The 20,545-nt window shown below is 44.6% G+C and overlaps 1 protein-coding gene across 5 annotated transcripts in view; it reads left to right on the forward strand.

Moving 5' to 3' along the window:
* Nucleotides 1-20,545, forward strand: part of LOC106576950 (latent-transforming growth factor beta-binding protein 1) — a 133,842-nt gene that overhangs the window by 26,211 nt on the left and 87,086 nt on the right. For all 5 annotated transcript variants that reach the window (XM_014154513.2, XM_014154517.2, XM_014154516.2 and 2 more), the window contains exons 4-5: nt 5,574-5,707; nt 12,549-12,716. In XM_014154513.2, coding sequence (XP_014009988.2) covers nt 5,574-5,707; nt 12,549-12,716 — 302 coding nt within the window. The remainder of the gene's footprint in view (nt 1-5,573; nt 5,708-12,548; nt 12,717-20,545) is intronic.

The following is a 20,545-nucleotide window of genomic DNA, read 5'->3' on the forward strand; positions in this document are numbered from 1 at the left end:
ACTGTAAAAACGTTCCCCTGATTTTTAGTGTTTTTTTTTGTTTTATGTTTTCACTATTGTTTTTCTTCTATTTCAGTCCAACTGAAGCTTGGCTAGCTGGCCTAAGTGAGTTATGGTATTGTCAATTAGGAATGATGAAACGGAATCTTTCCACCTGGGGTAGAGCAGAAAGGAGAATTGGTGGGTGGTATGCTATAAGTCTAAATCGTCCACATAGTTGATATGTCCCTTTAAAAAGAGGTGCATTAAGCAACCAATGCGGAAACCATGGACCATCTTTTGAGAATAGGTGGGACTATCAGTTCACAGCTGCTGATTAGGTTTACTGTTAAAGGAGTAGTTCACTATTTTACAACTTGATGTTAGATGGTTCCTCCCCTTGAAAGTAGCCTATGGGCCTGAAGAAACTGTGATCAGTTTCTCCTGGCCCAGTTCAGTTCAGTTTTCTTTAAAGAGCCACTACAAACTACAGCTAAGTTTAGCCACCACTAGCTAAGGATCAATGGAAGTGAGCATGTTATGAATGTGAGAATGTTTCTTTTTTATGGCCAAATCACCTTTTAATAACATCAAACCAAATATGAAGTTCATTTGAATTGCTTTCAGGTGATTTTGACATCATTTTTTGAAACATCACTTCCAAAAAACTGAACCATAGATTGTAGTTTATCTTGGCCCATAGACTACTTTTAGGGTGAGCAACCATTTAACATCAAGTTGTAAAATAGTGAACTACTCCTTTAAAGTAGAACAGTTTTATCAAGCTCAATATTGTCTTCATCAAAATATGTTTAGTGTGTGTCGATCGACTAAGGTGACCTTGTACTGCACCCAATCTTTTTAAATTGCATTCTTAAACAATTCCAATTGAATTAATCTAATCCTCACTGTTTTTCTGTGGAGGTAATTGCAATGTTGGAGATGGTTTGGGTAAGAGCTGCATCTTTTGCCAAAGTCAATGGGCCAACTAGGAGCATGTGGAAGAGCTTAACACATAGCTCCCAGTACTTACTGCATGTGTTCCCGTCTCATTTAAATCAGGGGAAAGAAAGCCGCTGAGTTTTATTGATGGAGAAATAAATGCAAAGTTTCTTTTGTCTGTGTTGAGGGTAACCCTGGGATAAGTCTCTCTTGGCCCATCTGTGCCCTGGGTGGCACAGAATCTGGTTGATTGGTGACCTGTAAAATGTCTCTCACAGACAACTAAGATTATTTGGCAAGTGCACTTTTACCTCAGTCTGTCCTCCCTCTCCTTCTGAACTCCAATGAAATCAGGGGCGACAGGTAGCCTAGTGGTTAGAGCGTTGGACTAGTAACCGAAAGGTTGTAAGATCGAATCCCTGAGCTGACAAGGTAAAAATCTGTCATTCTGCCCCTGTTCCTAGGCCGCCATTGAAAATAAGAATTTGTTCATAAATAAACAATAACTATCAACAAGACACTAGAGGATAAAATACAGGTTGTCCATTCTGAATGGAGATAGACTCTCCAATGTGTGGCTCTTGCTCATGTGAATGTGTGGAAATTATAAAAAGTAGTCCTTGTGCATAGTTGTATTATTTGTTTAACTTTGCAATCGTTGGTTTTTGTTTGACATACAGTGCTTTCGGAAAGTATTCAGACCACTTGACTTTTTCCACTTTGTTATGTTACAGCCTCATTCTAAAATGGATTAAATGTTTTTTCCTCCCTCATCAATCTACAAACAATACCCCATAATGACAAAGCATAAACAGGTTTAGACATTTTTGCAAATGTATAAATAAAAAAAAACTGGAAATATCACATTAACGTACCTTTCGCAGTAATTACGGCCTTGAGTCTTCTTGGGTATGACGCTAACAGCTTGGCACACCTGTGTTTGGGGAGTTTCTCCCATTCTTCTCTGCAGATCCTCTCAAGCTCTGTCAGGTTGGATGGGGAGCGTCTCTGCACAGCTATTTTCAGGTCTCTCTAGGTCTGTTGCGTCAACCGCATTACCGCCACACCGGCGGTAACGAGTCATGAAGGCTGTCAAATTCCACGTGACCGTTTAGTCACGGTAAATAGGCTTCTCCAAGCTCTGATGCTGCTGCTGGTCATTAGTAGCCTACCAAACTTGCTAACTGCCTGGTACTCAGCACTCTATTGTCCCCTTCCCCAGTTCTGTGGCTCGACACAATCCTGTCTCGGAGTTCTACGGACAATTCCTTCCACCTCATGGGTTGGTTTTTGCTCTGACATGCACTGTCAACTGTGGGACCTTACATAGACAGGTGTGTGGCTTTCCAAATAATGTCCAATCAATTGAATTTACCACAGGTGGACTCCAATCAATTTCGAGTCTCGTAGCAAAAGGTCTGATTACTTATGTAAATAAGGTATTTCTGTTAATAAAAACAAATCTACATTTGCTAACATTTCTAAAAACCTGTTTTCGCTTTGTCATTATGGGCTATTGTGTATAGATGTGGGAAAAAATATTTAATCAATTTTAGAATAAGGCTGTGACTTAACAAAATGTGGAAAAAGTCAAGGGGTCTGAATACCTTGAGTCTGTCAGTCAGTGGTAAAAAAAAATGGGTGGGTCAATTTTGATCGCCGGTTGTGTCGAAAAAGTCATGCTCCCTATACTTTTAATGTGTTTTTCTGCAAAAGGTGAGTAAACTGTTGTGCAAAGAAAAAGTGGGTCAACTGTGTTTACTTGTGTTTACCCTCCCACTACACCACTGGTGCCGTTTGAGGGTTGGTGTGGCAATGTTCCCTCTAAAAAAGGGGAGCATTACTGTCACCTTTTAGTCTGCTCTCCAAGCAGGGCTTTGATGTGACCCGGGGGGCTGGAATATGTTTCTCCTTTGTTCAAACACTTTACATCAGACAGGCATTTGAGCATGGCAAACGCTGCAGATTAGATCGCCATTTGGAAAGAGAGACAACTGAGAGACAACTGAGGACTGTTGTGAAATAGTCTCTCTCTCTCAATTCAATTTAGTTTTGCTCCTACGTAAAACCAACCTTATCCTAGCTAATCCACATAGACACAGTAGCAAGCATACCACATAATGTGTGTATATATAGGCCTACTATTATGTTATAAAGGGAGGTATGTACTGTATGAGCATAAAAGTGTTTGATTTTCTGCCCCCAAGGGGCCATAAAGGAATGTCAGCTACTGGAATTACAGCCAATCAAACGCCATCACATAGAAACCCATAAACAGTGAATAACAGAACAAAATCAAATCAAAGTTTATTGGTCGCATACACAAACTTGCAGGTGCAGCGAAATTCTTGTGTTTCTAGCTCCAACAGTGCAGTAATACCTAGCAATAAAAAAAACAATTCACACATAATCCATAAAAATAAAAAGCTATATAGGATGATCTATGACTAGAATACAATATGTACAGTACCAATCAAAAGTTTGGACACACCTACTCATTCAAGGGTTTTTCTTTATTCTTACTATTTTCTACATTGTAGAATAATAGTGAAGACATCAAAACACATATGGAACCATGTAGTAACCAAAAAAGTGTTCAACAAATCAAAATATAGTTTATGTTTGAGATTCTTCAAAGTAGCCACCCTTTGCCTTGATGACAGCTTTGCACACTCTTGGCATTCTCTCAAGCTCAAATATAAAATATATGTAGATTTTTTTGGTTACTACATGATTCCATAAGCGCTATTTCATCGTTTTGATGTCTTCACTATTATTCTACAATGTAGAAAATAGTACAAATAAAGAAAACCCCTGGAATGAGTCGGTTTGTTCAAACTTTTGACTGGTACTGTACATGTAAAGTGCTTGAAACAGTATGTACACATTATTAAATTGGCCAGTGTTCAATGACTCTATGTACATCGGGCAGCAGTCTCTAAGGTGGAGGGTAGAGTACCGGGTGGTAGCCAGCTAAAACAGTGAGTAAGGTTCAGGGCAGGGTACTGGGCGGAGGCCGGCTAGTGACGACTGTTTAGCAGTCTGATGGCCTGGAGTTAGAAGCTGTTTCTCAGTATCTTGGTCCCAACTTTGATGCACCTGTACTATCTCCATGAATGGGTGGTGGTGGGGGATAAAAGCAGGCACATGAGAAGCCGTAAGCCAAGTGTCAGTGCCTCTGTGTTCAGCCCTTGATGCCCCAACCCCCCCGCCACCACACTCTGCCCCTTAGGATAAAACAAGATGGAATCCGCTCAGATTCCTTGAAGTCCCAGTGTTTGATAGTGTGTGTGTGAGTGAGAGGGAGGAGTCAACTGTGGAGACAGACTCACATGAGATGAGATGATCACATCGGGGTTAACCGTAAAGTTCAAGCCCACAGCCGTGGGTGGCCTAGAGAGACAACTTCACTGCCCGCCCGCCCGCCCGCCCGCCCGCCCGCCTGCCTGCGTTGCTAGGACTTGAATGTGGGACAGGAGGGCATCATACAAGTCTGTCACGGGTGTGTTTATTTTATGTTAGATGTGAATACAATACTTATTGCAGTAGCTTGAAGAAGGCTTCTAGCTAGCTGTTGTTGAAATGAAATGTAAATGAAATACATAGCTTTTTATGGGAACAGGGACTTGACTGCCCCTCTGCTAATAATAAGCTATTTCTTGGCCAGCACATTGTCTCCTGTAGGCATATGAAGATTGTTCAGAACTCTAAGTCTGTACGTCTCCAATGTTTTGTCTCTTTATCCTCCCCCTTTATTTCCCGTTAGTAACACCGCCCATGTTAGTAACACCGCCTATGTTGTTGTGCTCTTTTCTCTCCTGACAAAAAGAATAGTATTTTTGTCCTTTGACCTCTGTTTCCATGACCCAGACGTGTCTGAGTGGTTTTAGTGCGGCGGCTGACAATTTGATACGGTTATGCTGTAAAGGACAAACAACTTTACTACTGCTGTCTCTGGCGATATCGCTCAGCACCAGATGATCACATTTCTCTTCGTCTCGTGTAAACCAGGCACATTTCATTTGAACCGAGGGACGTTATACAGAGTGGTTAGGAGTAGAGAGGCTTTGCGCGGCTGTGTTTTGGATTGTTTTGTCCTACTTCAATCCTATGTTATCCTCACCCTCGTCGTCTTGCCCACTCACCCCCCACTCTGCTCTCCATACTCCCCTGTTGTTTTTTCACTCTGTGTGTCATGTTTGACTGGGCCTTGTCAGGGGGTCTACAGGGCGGTCTCGTTGTTTTGGATCAGCTCCCACCCCCCTCCTCTCTCCCCTCCCTCCCACAGTGTTGAGGATGTGTCTGGGTTTCCTCACCCGTCTCACCAGGAGAGATTAGGTTCATCCTCTGGGCTTCTGGGAAGTGCTTTTGTCTCATGTCCCTCGGAGTGGGAGGATATGGGATGACTGCCGGCGTGATTTAAGCCCCCCCCATCATCTTCACCTAGGAGGTGTGGGCCTTGGGAGTGATCGTGAATGTCAAAGCGTTGATACAGTCATCAAGTGTAGCTCTCTACAGAATATTTATTTCACCCTTTTGCTTTTGTTTCTGTTGCAGATTTAACCCTCTGATTGTATGGCACACGTTTCAGAACTCGCTACGTAGATGAAATTGTTCTTTACCGTGTTTGACTTTTTTTTTCTCCCTTCCAGAAGCCGACCTGGTAGCCAGCAGTTTGTCCTGAAGCCCAAGTACTACACCACACACACCACACACTCCCAGACGCACGTCCAACACCAGCCTGACAGACCCATTCCCCTGACGGGGGAACACTACCCCATCCATGGTGAGTAGCGCACGGCCTTCATCCCATCCTGTTACTGTGTTAACTCCTCCTAAGCTCCATAGGAACACTTTAGGAAGGTTCGCTACTGGTCTGACAGTTGGCTTTATTAAGACTCCACCCACAGATATTAACATCATACGAAATGAAAGCCTTTGCCTTAATGTTCTTAACTGACTTGCCTAGTTAAATAAAGGTTCAATTTAAAAAAAAAATGTGTCAAGAGAAGCTGAAAAACAGTCATCTCAACTCATAGGGAAGAACTACGTTGTCCCAAACCTCTGCTGTCAAATCAGCTTGTGTTTACTGAGTGATGATTTTTTGTGAGTCTGAGGCCTTTCCGGCACTTTGCCAGCCATTGATTCTGTGGTGGTAAGCAAAGTCCTCAAACACATTAAAGATGTTGTTTCACAAATTAATTAGATTTTTTTAATACAAGTGTCATGGGCTCGGTATTAAGATTTCTGAGCTCTCCCAGGCACGGCATTTCTCCCAGGCACGGCATTTCTCCCAGGCACGGCATTTCTCCCAGGCACGGCTTTTCTCCCAGGCACGGCTTTGCTGGCACGGGGCAGACTGGGGACGACTGAACCCGGGGTTTGGAAAGTTCTGTGACAGGGTGACAGTCTCTCTCTACTTTCTCTACTCACTGAGTGAACCGCACGACATCAGCTAGTGTCAGCGGATCCAGCTGAGCCAATTACACCGGTCTGTTTGTTATTTCAGGGCTGGTGATTGATCGGGTCGACCATTAATCACTGCCAAATGGACACGGTAGCAGCTCTTTAGTTAGGTCAGCCTGTCATTATTTTTGCATGGGGTTTGGGCTTAGCCCACTTCTCACGTTACGGGAGCCAATGCGATTTCAGCACTGTGCAGTGGCCTGCTCTCCCTGTGGAATGGGCTCCTTATGTACTCTGTGTCAAGAGTCATATAACAACACACACAGCCTAATTGGGTCACTGATGTTATCCCAATCACTGAGTGGAAGGTGCATTCAACTTTATATGCTCTTTATTGTCCACCACAATGAAAATGGAAGGGAGGACTTCCGATATCTCAGACACCAATGGCCTGATTTTTGACGAAATGTGGGTGAATAATGCGTCTTGCCATAGAGAACCGCCATTTACAAAATTGTCCCAAGGGGGGCGCTATAGTAATCACTTGAAATTCCAAACTTTGAACAAGCACATCTCCTGTCCCATTTTGAGCTTGAATTGTTGTCACTAATTGGGCCAAGGGCGGGGCGCTGCAGATTGGTTGAAGCCAGATTGGTTATGGTAATTGGAGATTTAGCTTATGGCGAGGAAGAGAACATAAAATGTTATGTTAGACCTTAGATGGGTTCTCGACATGAACATCTGTCACATTGTCAACTGCCTCTAGTCAGATAAGTCACTGAATGTTAAATAGAGGATCTTACTCAATGGATAAAAGGCAGCAATCGTTCCTTATGGGTATATACAGTACACACACACACACATCTGCTGTAATGCTGTACGGGTGTGGGGAATGCAGAGCTTGAAGTTGGGCAGCAATTGGATTTTTCAAATTGCAGCCACAGCGGTAATGGCATAAAGAGTTAAGCATTGCCTGCTGCTCGGCGCTGTCTAAAATGAATTATTAGCCTCATTTTCAGAGGGCAATTTCAGATAAAGGCAGGGAGTGGGCGAGAAAATGAAATGACAGAGCAAGACGATAGACTGTCACACAACGGAGAACCCCTCAATTGCTGAAACAACAAGTGCCACAGATGTGAGAGGCCATCTCCAGTGTGCTGAGCTGTTGAATACCTGTTATCTGCTCCTCTTAATGCTCCCCCACTGAATAGCCTCGCGGCCCTCGCCATAGAAGATGCATTATCTTCCATTTAACACTTTACAATGGGGCCGAACAGTTGAATAATTTTGAAAGTGAGACCCATGAATAGTGCATGACATGATGATTACCCTTCTCATGGTATGTATTTAAAGTAAGTGCCCAGTGAAAATCTCACTTTTCAAAGTTAATATTCTGTTAACTCATACCCAAATAATGCTGTTGACACATCCTATTCTCGTACCCTTCAAAACCCGCACCATAAAATTGTATATATCATTTTCTTTTGTTGAAATAAAATGCTTAGTGTTTCCTCAAAGAAAATTATGCCATCTCCCTGAGGAGGATGAGTTGGCCAATCAGCGGTCTAGAGGAGGATGAACTGGCCAATCAGTGGTCTAGAGGAGGATGAACTGGCCAATCAGTGGTCTACTTGCATGAATATTTTTAATGACCGGTAAAGGCCCACACCATTCTGTTGTTGTCCCCCACAATGAAAATGGAAGGGAGGACTACCGATATCTCAGACACCAATGGCCTGATTTTTGACGAAATGTGGGTGAATAATGCATCTTGCCATAGAGAACCGCCATTTACAAAATTGTCCCAAGGGGGGCGCTATAGTAATCACTTGAAATTCCAAACTTTGAACAAGCACATCTCCTGTCCCATTTTGAGCTTGAATTGTTGTCACTAATTGGGCCAAGGGCGGGGCGCTGCAGATTGGTTGAAGCCAGATTGGTTATGGTAATTGGAGATTTAGCTTATGGCGAGGAAGAGAACATAAAATGTTAGTGTTTCCTCAAAGAAAATTATGCCATCTCCCTGAGGAGGATGAGTTGGCCAATCAGTGGTCTAGAGGAGGATGAACTGGCCAATCAGTGGTCTACTTGCATGAATATTTTTAATGACCGGTAAATGCCCACACCATTCTGTTGTTGGGGTCCACACCATTCTGTTGTTGGGGTATGTCCACACCATTCTGTTGTTGGGGTCCACACCATTCTGTTGTTGGGTATGTCCACACCATTCTGTTGTTGGGGTATGTCCACACCATTCTGTTGTTGGGGTATGTCCACACCATTCTGTTGTTGGGGTATGTCCACACCATTCTGTCGTTGGGGTATGTCCACACCATTCTGTTGTTGGGGTATGCCCACACCATTCTGTCGTTGGGGTATGCCCACACCATTCTGTCGTTGGGGTATGCCCACACCATTCTGTCGTTGGGGTATGCCCACACCATTCTGTCGTTGGGGTATGCCCACACCATTCTGTCGTTGGGGTATGCCCATACCATTCTGTCGTTGGGGTATGCCCACACCATTCTGTCGTTGGGGTATGCCCACACCATTCTGTCGTTGGGGTATGCCCACACCATTCTGTGTTGGGGTATGCCCACACCATTCTGTCGTTGGGGTATGCCCACACCATTCTGTAGTTGGGGTATGCCCATACCATTCTGTTGTTGGGGTATGCCCACACCATTCTGTTGTTGGGGAATGCCCACACCATTCTGTTGTTGGGGTATGCCCACACCATTCTGTGGTTGGGGTATGCCCACACCATTCTGTGGTTGGGGTATGCCCACACCATTCCAACACAAAAAGCTGCTTTTTAGCATACTTAATTAACATTTTTTGGAAGGAAAACTATTTCACTCATATTGTAAGTAATTATAGGTCATATTTCATGTAAACACTGGGCAGTTACTTTAATGTTATGCATCTGATATGAAGGTATACTCTACTGTGTTGGCAGAAGATATAAATATTTGAACCTCCTGTTAGACTTCCCAGTGGGCGTCTGCTTAGGTAAATAAGGGTAGATGAACTTGCTGACCTGAAAGTGAAAGGCTCCATGTCTGTCTGAGCAGACAGTCTCTGTTCTATTAATGGAGATGTCTGTAGACACAACAGACTCTGTGGGTCTCTGTGAGTCTGTCTGCGTTTTCCTCCCACTCCCCTCTGGGGCCCTGAGGCCGCAGTCCTCAGGCAGCCCCAGCCTGGCCACACAGCTACAAATATCCCCAGTCCACTTTGATATAACTCCAGTGTGGGACCACCAGCGATATGGCCCGACATCAGAGAGATGGAGATGGAGAGGAGGGAGGGAAGACCGAAAGAGAGAAGGGACGAAAGGGAAGATGCATTCCTTTTTATGACCTCTGCTGTATCTGAACAAGGGCACAATAGAACTCCATCCCATCCCCTTCTGTCTTCTGCCCATGAAAAAAAGGAGTCAAGGAACAAAAAGCTTTTGTCCATATTGCGAAACGCTTACCCATAGAAACCCATGTCACAGTGAATGGCCTCTCAGGCCTTCGGCTCCAAATTACTAGGGACATCACTGTTGGTTTTAGCCCAGTGTGCGGTGGTGTCGGTGTGCTGCCTGCCTGCTTGAGTAGCAGACAGGGGAGAATGTTTGTGCTCCTAAATCGCCCGCAGCCTTCCTGTCAGCCCTGTCCCACGCGACAGACAGCCTGTCAGCAGCTAGCTATGGTGCCGTGTCTGGGAAAGCCATTCTTCCCGCCCGTCCCTCAGCTCTACCACACAGACAGACAAACTAGGTTCCCACTCTGTGCTGTATAACGTCGCGCTGGAAGGCTACACTTGGCCTCTGAGACTGCTGTCCCCCCCCCCCATACGGGGACACATTGGACTCCTAGAGGTCCACCAGGGAGTCTCAAAAGAAGACCCTCTTTTCCCTTGCGGACTCACTCTCTCCATACCCCCCTCCCCATCCCTCCAGTCTAGCCCCCCTGTGTCCCCGTGTGTTCCCCGCTGAATGATGTCTGTGTTCTCTCTAAGGCGCCCCTCCAGCATCTCTCTCCATATGCTCCACAGAGCTGGGGATGTCTGCCGTGCCGTGCGAAGGAACCCGCTTGCACACATTTGGAGGCAGAGTAGGGAGGGAGGGCTGCTGGGGGTTTGAAGGCAGACATGTTTCATCATTGCTGTGACCAGGGACTCTGTGCTCCGAGCCATGTGAGAGTGGTTAAGGCTTGTGTTGAACATGGTGCAGGGGAAGAGCTGTCAGACAGCAGGCACAGAGCCCTCTATAGATCTCTATGTGCTGGGGAATGTGATGTGTTTCCATGGCCTCTCCTGTCCATACATCTCCATACCCCCTGACAGTGGTGATACCCAGGCCTTTTCACTGAATGAAAGTGCTTGTGGTGGTAGCATAAGCACCCAGAATCCCCAGAGCGTAAAGAGCCACAAACTACTGGGAGGTAATGGCCGAATGATGCTCAGCCCCCAGGGAGAAGCCAGAACGCTTGAGATGAGATGAGGTGATGGATTGAAACCGCCATAATACGGCGAATGCCAGAGTGCAGAGAGACTGAACGGAGTGAGAGGTGATGTCTGAAAAGTGACACACCACTGGCTGAACTCTGGGTAGTCTGGCGCGATGGATGGTGCAGTATAGCAGACACAGAAAGCCCTGGTTGTGACATGGGGAATTATACAGCAGGTAAAGAATGCAGGACCTTTCAGCAGGCAGCAGCAGTTTGATAGAGAGGTTGATGGTTTGTGTGTGGATCTCTACCAGGAGCCAGAGGCTGAGCCTGATATGTCTACAGGGTCCCCCCCCCCCCCTTCTTCCTCCCTCCCATGCCAGACTCTGTCAGAGCAATGCTCATTCCTACATGGAAATGACTGGCAAAATAGACTTTCTAAACTGTTTTAAATACTATGTCTACTATGTATATGGTACAATTGTCTCACATTTAAAACCAGCTGTCTATTAGTCTTTGGCTCTTGACTACATCATATTACTTCCATTTTTATAACGACCTATTTTTTTTTCACCTTATAGCAAATATTAAGGCAGTCCAAAGCCTCTAATTCAGTGGTTTTGAGTGCTCTCTGGTTTAGAGAAAAAGCCCTCTCTCCCTTTGGCAATGCTCCCTGCATCTCTGCTCTGCCTGGTGTGAACAGCTGACAGCCGCAGACGAAACGTTGAGCTCAGGAGTCTGGGGTTTGGGGGAAGTTTGGAACGGTGGGGGGGGCTGCCAAGAAGTAAAGAGAAGACGTAGAGAGACGTTGGTGCAGGGAAAAGTAAGAAGTGAAAGGGAGAAAACAGGAAGAGAAGCTGTGGAACTTTCTATAGAGACTTGTGTCACTGGATGCAGAAAACTTGAAAGGGTCAAGTTGGAGGAGGATAGTCTGGGAAGGGATGCGGTACACCCAGGACAGGATGTTTGTGGTCAATACTCTTCTCTCTGTCTCACTAGTCTCTCTCTCTCTTTCTCTGTGCCTGTCTGTCTCTGTGCCTGTCTGTCTGTTTCATATGAGGGCTGGGTTAGGTGTTGAGGGAGGGGAGAGGATAGGGGGAGGATAGGCAAATGGGCGGGCGAACAGGCGGTTAGACTCGTTTTCTCTCAGTAACGTGGGCAGGCGTGACTGCATCCTAAAGTGCAGAGAGAGAAAGTGAGAGAGTTGATCTCAGGAGGACACACAGCAAAGCATTTTGGGAGGGCTTTCTTTCAAACAGAGGTGCCAAAGTCCTTGAAAATGTGCTAGATGGGAGACAGAAGAGAAAGGGAGGGAGAAAGTGAGAGAGAAAGGGCATAAGCAGAAAAGCCAGGGCCGACTAGGCTGCCATGCCCACTCTATCCGTCTTGGAATAAAGCATGGCATCTGCCAATACCCACCTCTCAGGGAACTTGACTTTTGATGAAGAATTGGAGTGCATCCCAGAGTTTTGTTTGCTGAGCTCTCTCCCTCCGTTTTTTCTCTTCCCCTCCTCATGTTTCAGAGACGCCACCGGATATAGGAGCAGTTGGAGAGAGAGGGAATGAAAGAGAAAGAGAGAGGGGAAAAGAGAGACAACCGTAGTATATGTGAATAGAGAACAACAGTCGTTTCAGTTCCTGTTTTGACTGAAACTATTTGTTGGTGATCGTTCGTGACAGGCACACGAGGTGATACTAATGAACCAATGGATACGAGACTGACGAGACTCTCCTTTCTCTCCCTCTTCTTTCTGCTGGTGTGCTGTGCATCCCGGCTGGTAGTGGGGAACCACACGGGCCGGATCAAGGTGGTCTTCACACCCACCATCTGCAAGGTGACCTGCACGGGGGGCCGGTGCCAGAACAACTGTGAGCTGGGCAACACCACCACCATCGTCAGTGAGAACGGCCATGCCGCAGACACCCTCACCGCCCCCAACTTCAGAGTAGGTGAGTGATCTCCGGTTCTCCTTATCACCCCTCACCGTCTGTTTCCGTCCTGTGCTCATCCGATGCGGTTGCTGCCTTGTGTCTGGTGCATGATGGGATAGAAGGCATCTGAATTTCGGGTGGTTATTATGCTGTGTGAGTTCTGTCATGTACGTTCTATGTCTCCCACTGTCTGCATTCTGGATGATTCATGTTTACATTACTGTGTTTTCCTGCGTAACAGTATAGTATCTGACACACATTGTATATAACATATCCAAATGACCGTTCAATACAGGAGCACAATAGGTGGGTGTTGCACAGACCCTGGAAAAGTCTAGCGCGTGAACCTGCCTCAGTCCTTATAAGGAGCTCACCGCTGTCTGCTGTATCCTGTTCTTGACACAGACATGTGGGAAGACCCAAAGTAGATGAATTCCTGTCTGACTCAGCAGCAGGCCCAGATACGAGAGTTCTCGCTCTGGTTCTGCGACGCACGGTCAATGTGTCTATCCCTATAGAGTCAGCATTCATGATGCATATTGGACAGTTTGACGTTGTTGATTGGGCCATAGTAAAAACCGAATTATAACTCTTCACTCTGTATTGTGTTACGAATTTTGTGGTTGAAGGTGCTTATTTTAATCATCACTAAGTACCTATATTTGGTGAAGTGAATGCACATTTTGCGGTTATAGATTAGCGAACGTAGCGGCCTTTTCCTGCTCTTTTGTGAAGATCTGCAGCCTCGGGCGCTGGTCTGTCTGTGTGACTGTCTCTTTAAATGAGCACACCTGGAGTAGTGTCAGTCTAATGTACCTGTCGAGACCTGCAGTCTGTCCCAGGCCTGCTCTTCCCTCCCCACTGAGAGCCAAGAGGGCTATGAAGTAGCACACGTCCTGAGCTTAGAAAGGGAAGAGATGAGTTTTATTTGCGGTGTGCAGGCCGTCTCCAGCAGCAGAAATAGAATAAATCCCATGTTTGTTTATCATAACTGAGTGTTGAAGGAGGAGGGGGGAGAGGGTTGCTTCATTATAAGAAAAGGGGGGGGGGGATGTGTCCCTGCTTGCAACAGGGTGTTGGCCAAATAACACGCTTACCAAGCCCATAACAAGCTTTCGTTGTTTTGTGATTTGGGACACTTTTATCCAGGGTGAGGTGCAGCTGTAGTTTTTACCCACTTAACACGGTACGAAATGCAACTCTGCTGTTTTTCTTTACAGTCCTGTGGAAAGAGGTTTATTCATCGTGGTGGATTGTACTGCACTGTTATTACCACATTTGGTGCAATTAAAACACAATGCATCTATTCAGAATATGAATGGGAACAATTTGATGATGTTGGGGGGGGGATTGGGGACAACAAAGGTGTTGAGGTGAGGGAGGAAAAACCCGCTGGTGATTTAAGCATCTGTCTGATTTCCAATTTCTCTCTGCATTTCTTCTGGGCTGCTGTCCTACCTAGTCAGTGCTCAGGTCTGTAGGGCTGGTGGTTTTGGGCTGCCACATTACCCTCAGCCGCCGATGGAGACAGCCCCTCCTCTCCTGCAGTCCAACTCTGCTCGACATGCACCTGGAAAGAGAGCTTGACCCAGCTGCACAGTTTACTACTGTACAGTCCGCTGTCTGGCGTTTTATAACAGTCTCATTTGGTTTCCATATCAGCTCCTTACTGATAAGGGAATTAAGTTTCTCCCTCGCTTTCTCTCTCTCTCTCTCTATCTCGATCTCCTACTCTTTTCGACCCCTCCTCTGTGTCTCTCTACTGTCACGGTATTCTATGGGGGATAAGGAACCCTTTTAGTGTTGTTTTTCCATACCTCAGTGGTCTGTATCGGACCCATACTTTTTGGTGTATTGGGTCCTAGATGTGTGCAGTGCCTGTCTTAGTATTGTGAGCCTCCTGGATCAGCCCAGGCTTCCTTATTGACGATGGCCATGGCTGTCAGTTCATTTTGTGTGTCACCTGCGCTATAGTCGATATCACCACGTTTAGGGTCAGATTAAACTAAAAGTCAAGATGGAGGGAAGTATTTTCAACATTCTTCTATCTGTTCTCTTCATACAGCACTTCTACAAATATGTTCCACTTTGGGAATGAGGTAAAGAAAGAAGCTGACTGATTTTCTCGGCTCTCGGGCTAATCCCATGAATTTCCTAATTCCTCGGGTAACCTGTTCAGTTTTTACAGAGGTGATGAGGGCTGTTGACTTTGGTTGGAGGTAGTTGTCTGGAGGCCTATGTGTCTGGGGTCCTGTATGAGACTTGATTAATGAGCATTACACAGTAATAGTGCGTTTAGGCTTTCACTGTGCCAAAGGAGTGTAATCAGGTGTTTGGTCAGTGGCTAATTGAAAGCATGTGGCTCCCGGGGAAGGAAAAAAGTCTGCAGCCATCTCTCTCTCTCTCTCTCTCTCTCTCTCTCTCTCTCTCTGTGTCTCTCTCTCTCTCTCTCTCTGTGTCTCTCTCTCTCTCTGTGTCTGTCTGCCCTGTAAAGGAGAGTGCCAGGTATTTAACCGAAACACTCTCACTGAGTTTTATAAGCTCCCTTCACTCCCACATACGCACGTTGTGGCTGGGTGATCGTCTGGTGGACAATATAACCTGTAGCTATAGAGGAAAGGGAGAGTTCAGAGGTTGCCAGTGGTGGAGCATGCTGGGGAGTTTATGATCTGTGCAGCGCCAGTCTTATATGGAGCTGGAGTCGACTAATCCTCTTGTAGCTGTCATTTCCTCCTTTCATTAGTTTAGAATCGGCGCACTGTCATTTATTTCCCTCCACGTTTTTTTTTTCTTCGTAGATTAATTTTTTTGTCGTCACCTACCTGGCAGTCAGGAAAGCGTGGCACTGTATTTACAGTCTCAGTGGACAGGCTGCCTGCGGTGGAGGGGGGGAAAGCGATGGGGGCTTCTCCGGCTGCCAGAGCCTGTGCCCGCAGTAAACACCAGGCGCTAGCCTATCGTGAGTCTAGGGTTGCCTCGTCTGGGCCAACCTGCCTTACTGCTCTAACCACTAAGTGGGATTTTTCTGTGATGTGCCAGACACCGTGTCTTAAAATCTCATTAGGCACCCAGGGGACCTGCACTATGCTGCTGCTAACCCAGCCTCATCAAATCACACTGCCTAGGTCCGTGGAGGGAGCTCAGCAGCCTGCCTTAATGAACAACCTCCAGGGCTCCGGTCCTCACTCTCTTTCACTCTCTCACGCTCCACTCCTCAGTGGATGAGGAGGAAATTAGTCAGTGTGTATGTGCTTGTTTCTGTTTGTGCATGGGTGTTCACTGTATCTGTGTGTGTTTCCACTGTCCACCAGGTGAAATTAAACCATTTTATTCTGTGTGGTAGTCAGAGGAAACATCTGGAGCGCATAAGACTGTGGCTGATTTTGGGACTGAGGTACGGTCGGTCACTCTTTCTGACTCAGCTGATTAAATGCAGGTTAGCGTTTTTTTGTCATGAATCTTGTTCTGGAGGCAGCTCTGCAGTGTTCATGCGCTGGCGCTGTCACAAAGTCATACAATCTGATTTTAAACCTAACCTTAACCCTATCCATACTGGTAACCCTAATGCCTAACCCTAACCTTAAATTAAGACCAAAAATCACATTTTGTTTTTCATGAATTTTTACAATATAGCCAATTTTGACTTTGCAGCTGGCCTATCTAAGGGGAAATCGCTCACTTCTGCCTCCAGGACAAGACCAAAAATCACATTTTGTTTTTCATGAATTTTTACAATATAGCCAATTTTGACTTTGCAGCTGGCCTATCTAAGGGGAAATCGCTCACTTCTGCCTCCAGGACAAGACCAAAAATCACATTTTGTTTTTCATGAATTTTTACAATATAGCCAATTTTGACTTTGCAGCTGGCCTATCTAAGGGGAAATCGCTCACTTCTGCCTCCAGGACAAGACAATAAACGTCAACCCGCTGAATGAACTCGAAGGCAGTTCAGATTCTTAAAAATGTTTGCAGTGATCATAGAACCAAACCATTTCCCCTTTGTCACTGGTGTTTTGACATTGCTATTAAGCGTTATCCTCAGAATAAATGCATGTGTTCTCAGTGCCACCTGAGGTTGGATGAGGAACTGTACATAGAAAGGAACAAAAAAGAATAATTCTGAAACAAAATAACTGTCAGAAAAACAATGGAATATTTTACGACTCCTACGATGTGTGGATTTAGTTTCTCTTGAATTCTATTACTTTCTCTTACGTGTCTGTCTATCAGAGGTGAGTCAGATTAGGTCTGATAAGATGAATGGTTGTTTGAAACAGTGGCATTTCCCTTCCCATCCTGTGATGTTTTGCCACACAGCTTCAGTAGCTTGTTTCCTACCCACGACAAGATGAGTGTGTAACCATTGTGGGTGAGTGGGTTTAGAGGTGATAGGGGGGCGCCATTCTCCCCAGTAATCAGTCCATGGTGTGATGATCTCATTAGCCTCTGGGAACCACAGCTACGGCTTCTGGTTTGGCCTCTGACATCACACTATGAGGGCTGCAGAGGAGGAGGGCAAACCTGATGTCTGTCAACAAGAAACACTTATTAGTTACTCATAACATTAGGCATTGTGATTGACATTTCTAATGCACGGATAAACTACTAAATGACTAGTAAATTACTGTTCTATTTTTATTTCATTGAGCTTTATTTTGTATTGCTCTTTGTATTCACTCTGTTGTTCTGTAAAAAAAAAATGTTTTATCAAATTTTATTTGTCACATGTGCCGAATATAACACCTTACTGTGAAATGCATACTTACGAGCCCTTAACCAACAATGCAGTTCAAGAAATAGAGTTAAGAAAATATTTACTAAATAAACTAAGGTAAAAAATAAAATAAAAAGTAACACAATAAAATTACAATAACAAGGCTATATACAGGGGAAACCAGTACTGAGTCAATGTGCGGGGTTATAGGTTAGTCGAGGTAATTTGTGCATGTAGGTACACGTGAAGTGACTATGTATAGATAATAACAGCGAGTAGCAGCAGTGTAAAAACAAAGGGGGGGTCAGTGTAAATAGTCCAGGTGGCCATGTGATTAATTGTTCTTCAGTCTTATGGTTTGGGGGTAGAAGCTGTTAAGGAGCCTTTTGGACCTAGACTTGGCGCTCCAGTACCGCTTGCCGGTAGCAGAGAGAAATATCTATGACTTGGGTGACTGGAGTCTTTGACAATTTTTGGGGCCTTCCTCTGACACCGCCAACAGTTCCAGTCAAAAGTTTTGACACACCTACTCATTCAAGGGGTTTTCTTTATTTTTACTATTTTCTACATTGTAGAATAATAGTGAAGACATCAAAACTATGAAATAACACAAATGGAATCATGTAGTAGCTAAAAAAGTGTTAACCAAATTATATATCAAATATTTTATATTTGAGATTCTTCAAAGTACCCACCCTTTGCCTTGATGACAGCTTTGCACACACTTGGCATTCTCTCAACCAGCTTCATGAAGTAGTCACCTGGAATGCATTTCAATTAACAGGTGTGCCTTGTTAAAAGTTAATTTGTAGAATTTCTTTGCTCATTAATGCGTTTGAGCTAATCAGTTGTGTTGTGACAATGTAGGGGTGGTATACAGAAGATAGCCCTATTTGGTAAAATACCAAGTCCATATTATGGCAAGAACAGCTCAAATAAGCAAAGAGAAATAACAGTCCATCATTACTTTAAGACATGAAGGTCAGTAAAGTTTGAAAGTTTCTTCAAGTGCAGTTGCAAAAACCATCAAGCGCGATGATGGAACTGGCTCTCATGAGGACCGCCACAGGAAAGGAAGACCCAGAGTTACCTCTGCTGCAGAGGATAAGTTTATTAGAGTTACCAGCTTCAGAAATTTCCTCCCAAATAAATGCTTCACAGAATTCAAGTAACAGACACATCTCAACATCAACTGTTCAGAGGAGACTGCGTGAATCAGGCCTTCATGGTGGAATTGCTGCAAAGAAACCACTACTAAAGGACACCAATAATAATAAGAGACTTGTTTGGGCCAAGAAACACGAGCAATGGACATTAGACCGGTGGAAATCTGTCCTTTGATTTGATGACTCAAAATTTGAGATTTTTGGTTCCAACCGCCGTGTCTTTTTGAGACGCAGAGTATGTGAACGGATGATCTCCGCTTGTGTGGTTCCCATGTGAAGCATGGAGGAGGAGGTGTGATGGTGTGGGGGTGCTTTGCTGGTAACACTGTCTGTGATTTATTTAGAATTCAAGGCACACTTAAGCAGCATGGCTACCACAGTATTCTGCAGCGATATGCCATCCCGTCTGGTTTGCACTTAGTGGGACTATCATTTGTTTTTCAACAGGACAATGACCAAACACACCTCCAGGCTGTGTAAGGGCTATTTGACCAAGAAGGAGAGTGATGGAGGGCTGTATCAGATGGCCTGGCCTCCACAATCACCCGACCTCAACCCAATTGGGATGGTTTGGGATGAGTTGGACTGCAGAGTGATGGAAAAGCAGCAAACAAGTACTCAGCATATGTGGGAACTCCTTCAAGACTGTTGGAAAAGCATTCCAGGTGAAGCTGATTGAGAGAATGCCAAGAGTGTGCAAAGTTGTCATCAAGGCAAAGGGTGGCTACTTCGAAGAATCTCAAATATAAAATATATTTTGATTTGTTGAACACTTTTTTTTGGTTACTACATGATTCCATATGTGTTATTTCATAGTTTTGATGACAGTGAAGAGGTGACTCCGGGATGCTGGCCTTCTAGGCAGAGATCCTCTGTCCACTGTCTGTTCTTTTGCATATGGCTTTTTCTTTGCAACTCTGCCTAGAAGGCCAGCATCCTGGAGTCGCGTCTTCACTGTTGATGTTGAGACTGGTGTTTTGCGGGTATTATTTTATGAAGCTGCCAGTTGAGGACTTGTGAGCCGTCTGTTTTTCAAACTAGACACTCTAATGTACTTGCCCTCTTGCTCAGTTATGCACCGGGGCCTCCCACTCCTCTTTCTATTCTGGTTAGAGCCAGTTTGCTTTGTTCTATGAAGGAAGTAGGACACAGCATTGTATGAGATCTTCAGTTTCTTGGCAATTTCTCGCATGGAATAGCCTTAATTTCTCAGAAAGAGAATAGTCTGACGAGTTTCAGAAGAAAGGTTTGTTTGTTTCTGGCCATTTTGAGCCCGTAATTGAACCCCCAAATGCTGATGCTCCAGATATTCAACTAGTCTAAAAAAGGCCAGTTTTATTGCTTCTTTAATCAGGACAATAGTTTTCAGCTGTGCTAACATAATTGCAAATGATAAATTAGCCTTTTAAAATGATAAACCTCGATTAGCTAACACAACGTGCCATTGGAACACAGGAGTGATGGTTGCTGATAATGGGCCTCTGTACGCCTATGTAGATATTCCATTAAAAATCTGCCGTTTCCAGCTACAATAATCATTTACAACATTAACAATTTCTACACTGTATTTCTGATCAATTTGATGTTATTTTAATGGATAAAAAAAGTGCTTATCCTTCAAAAACAAGGACATTTCTAAGTGACCACAAACCTTTGAACGGTGGTGTGTATATATAGACAAGATTAAATCAAGAACAGTCTGATAGGCTAATATTGTCACCAATCACTTGTGAATGATATATTATCACTTGTGAATGATGCCCAGCTTGTGTGAAGCAAGGCAATAAACAGTTTATGCCTTTTTTTGCAACATTTTCAAATCATAGTCGCACACCTCATGTGGCCTAGCCCATAGGCATATGTTTTGATAAGGCTTGTATCACAAATAAAGTGACAAAATAACTTCTTAAAATGAAGCACATTAATCCACTTAACAACGACTGTCGGAATTGGATAAGGACGACC

Source organism: Salmo salar, chromosome ssa18 (assembly GCF_905237065.1).
Source record: "Salmo salar chromosome ssa18, Ssal_v3.1, whole genome shotgun sequence".
Classification (NCBI taxonomy): Eukaryota; Metazoa; Chordata; class Actinopteri; order Salmoniformes; family Salmonidae; genus Salmo; species Salmo salar.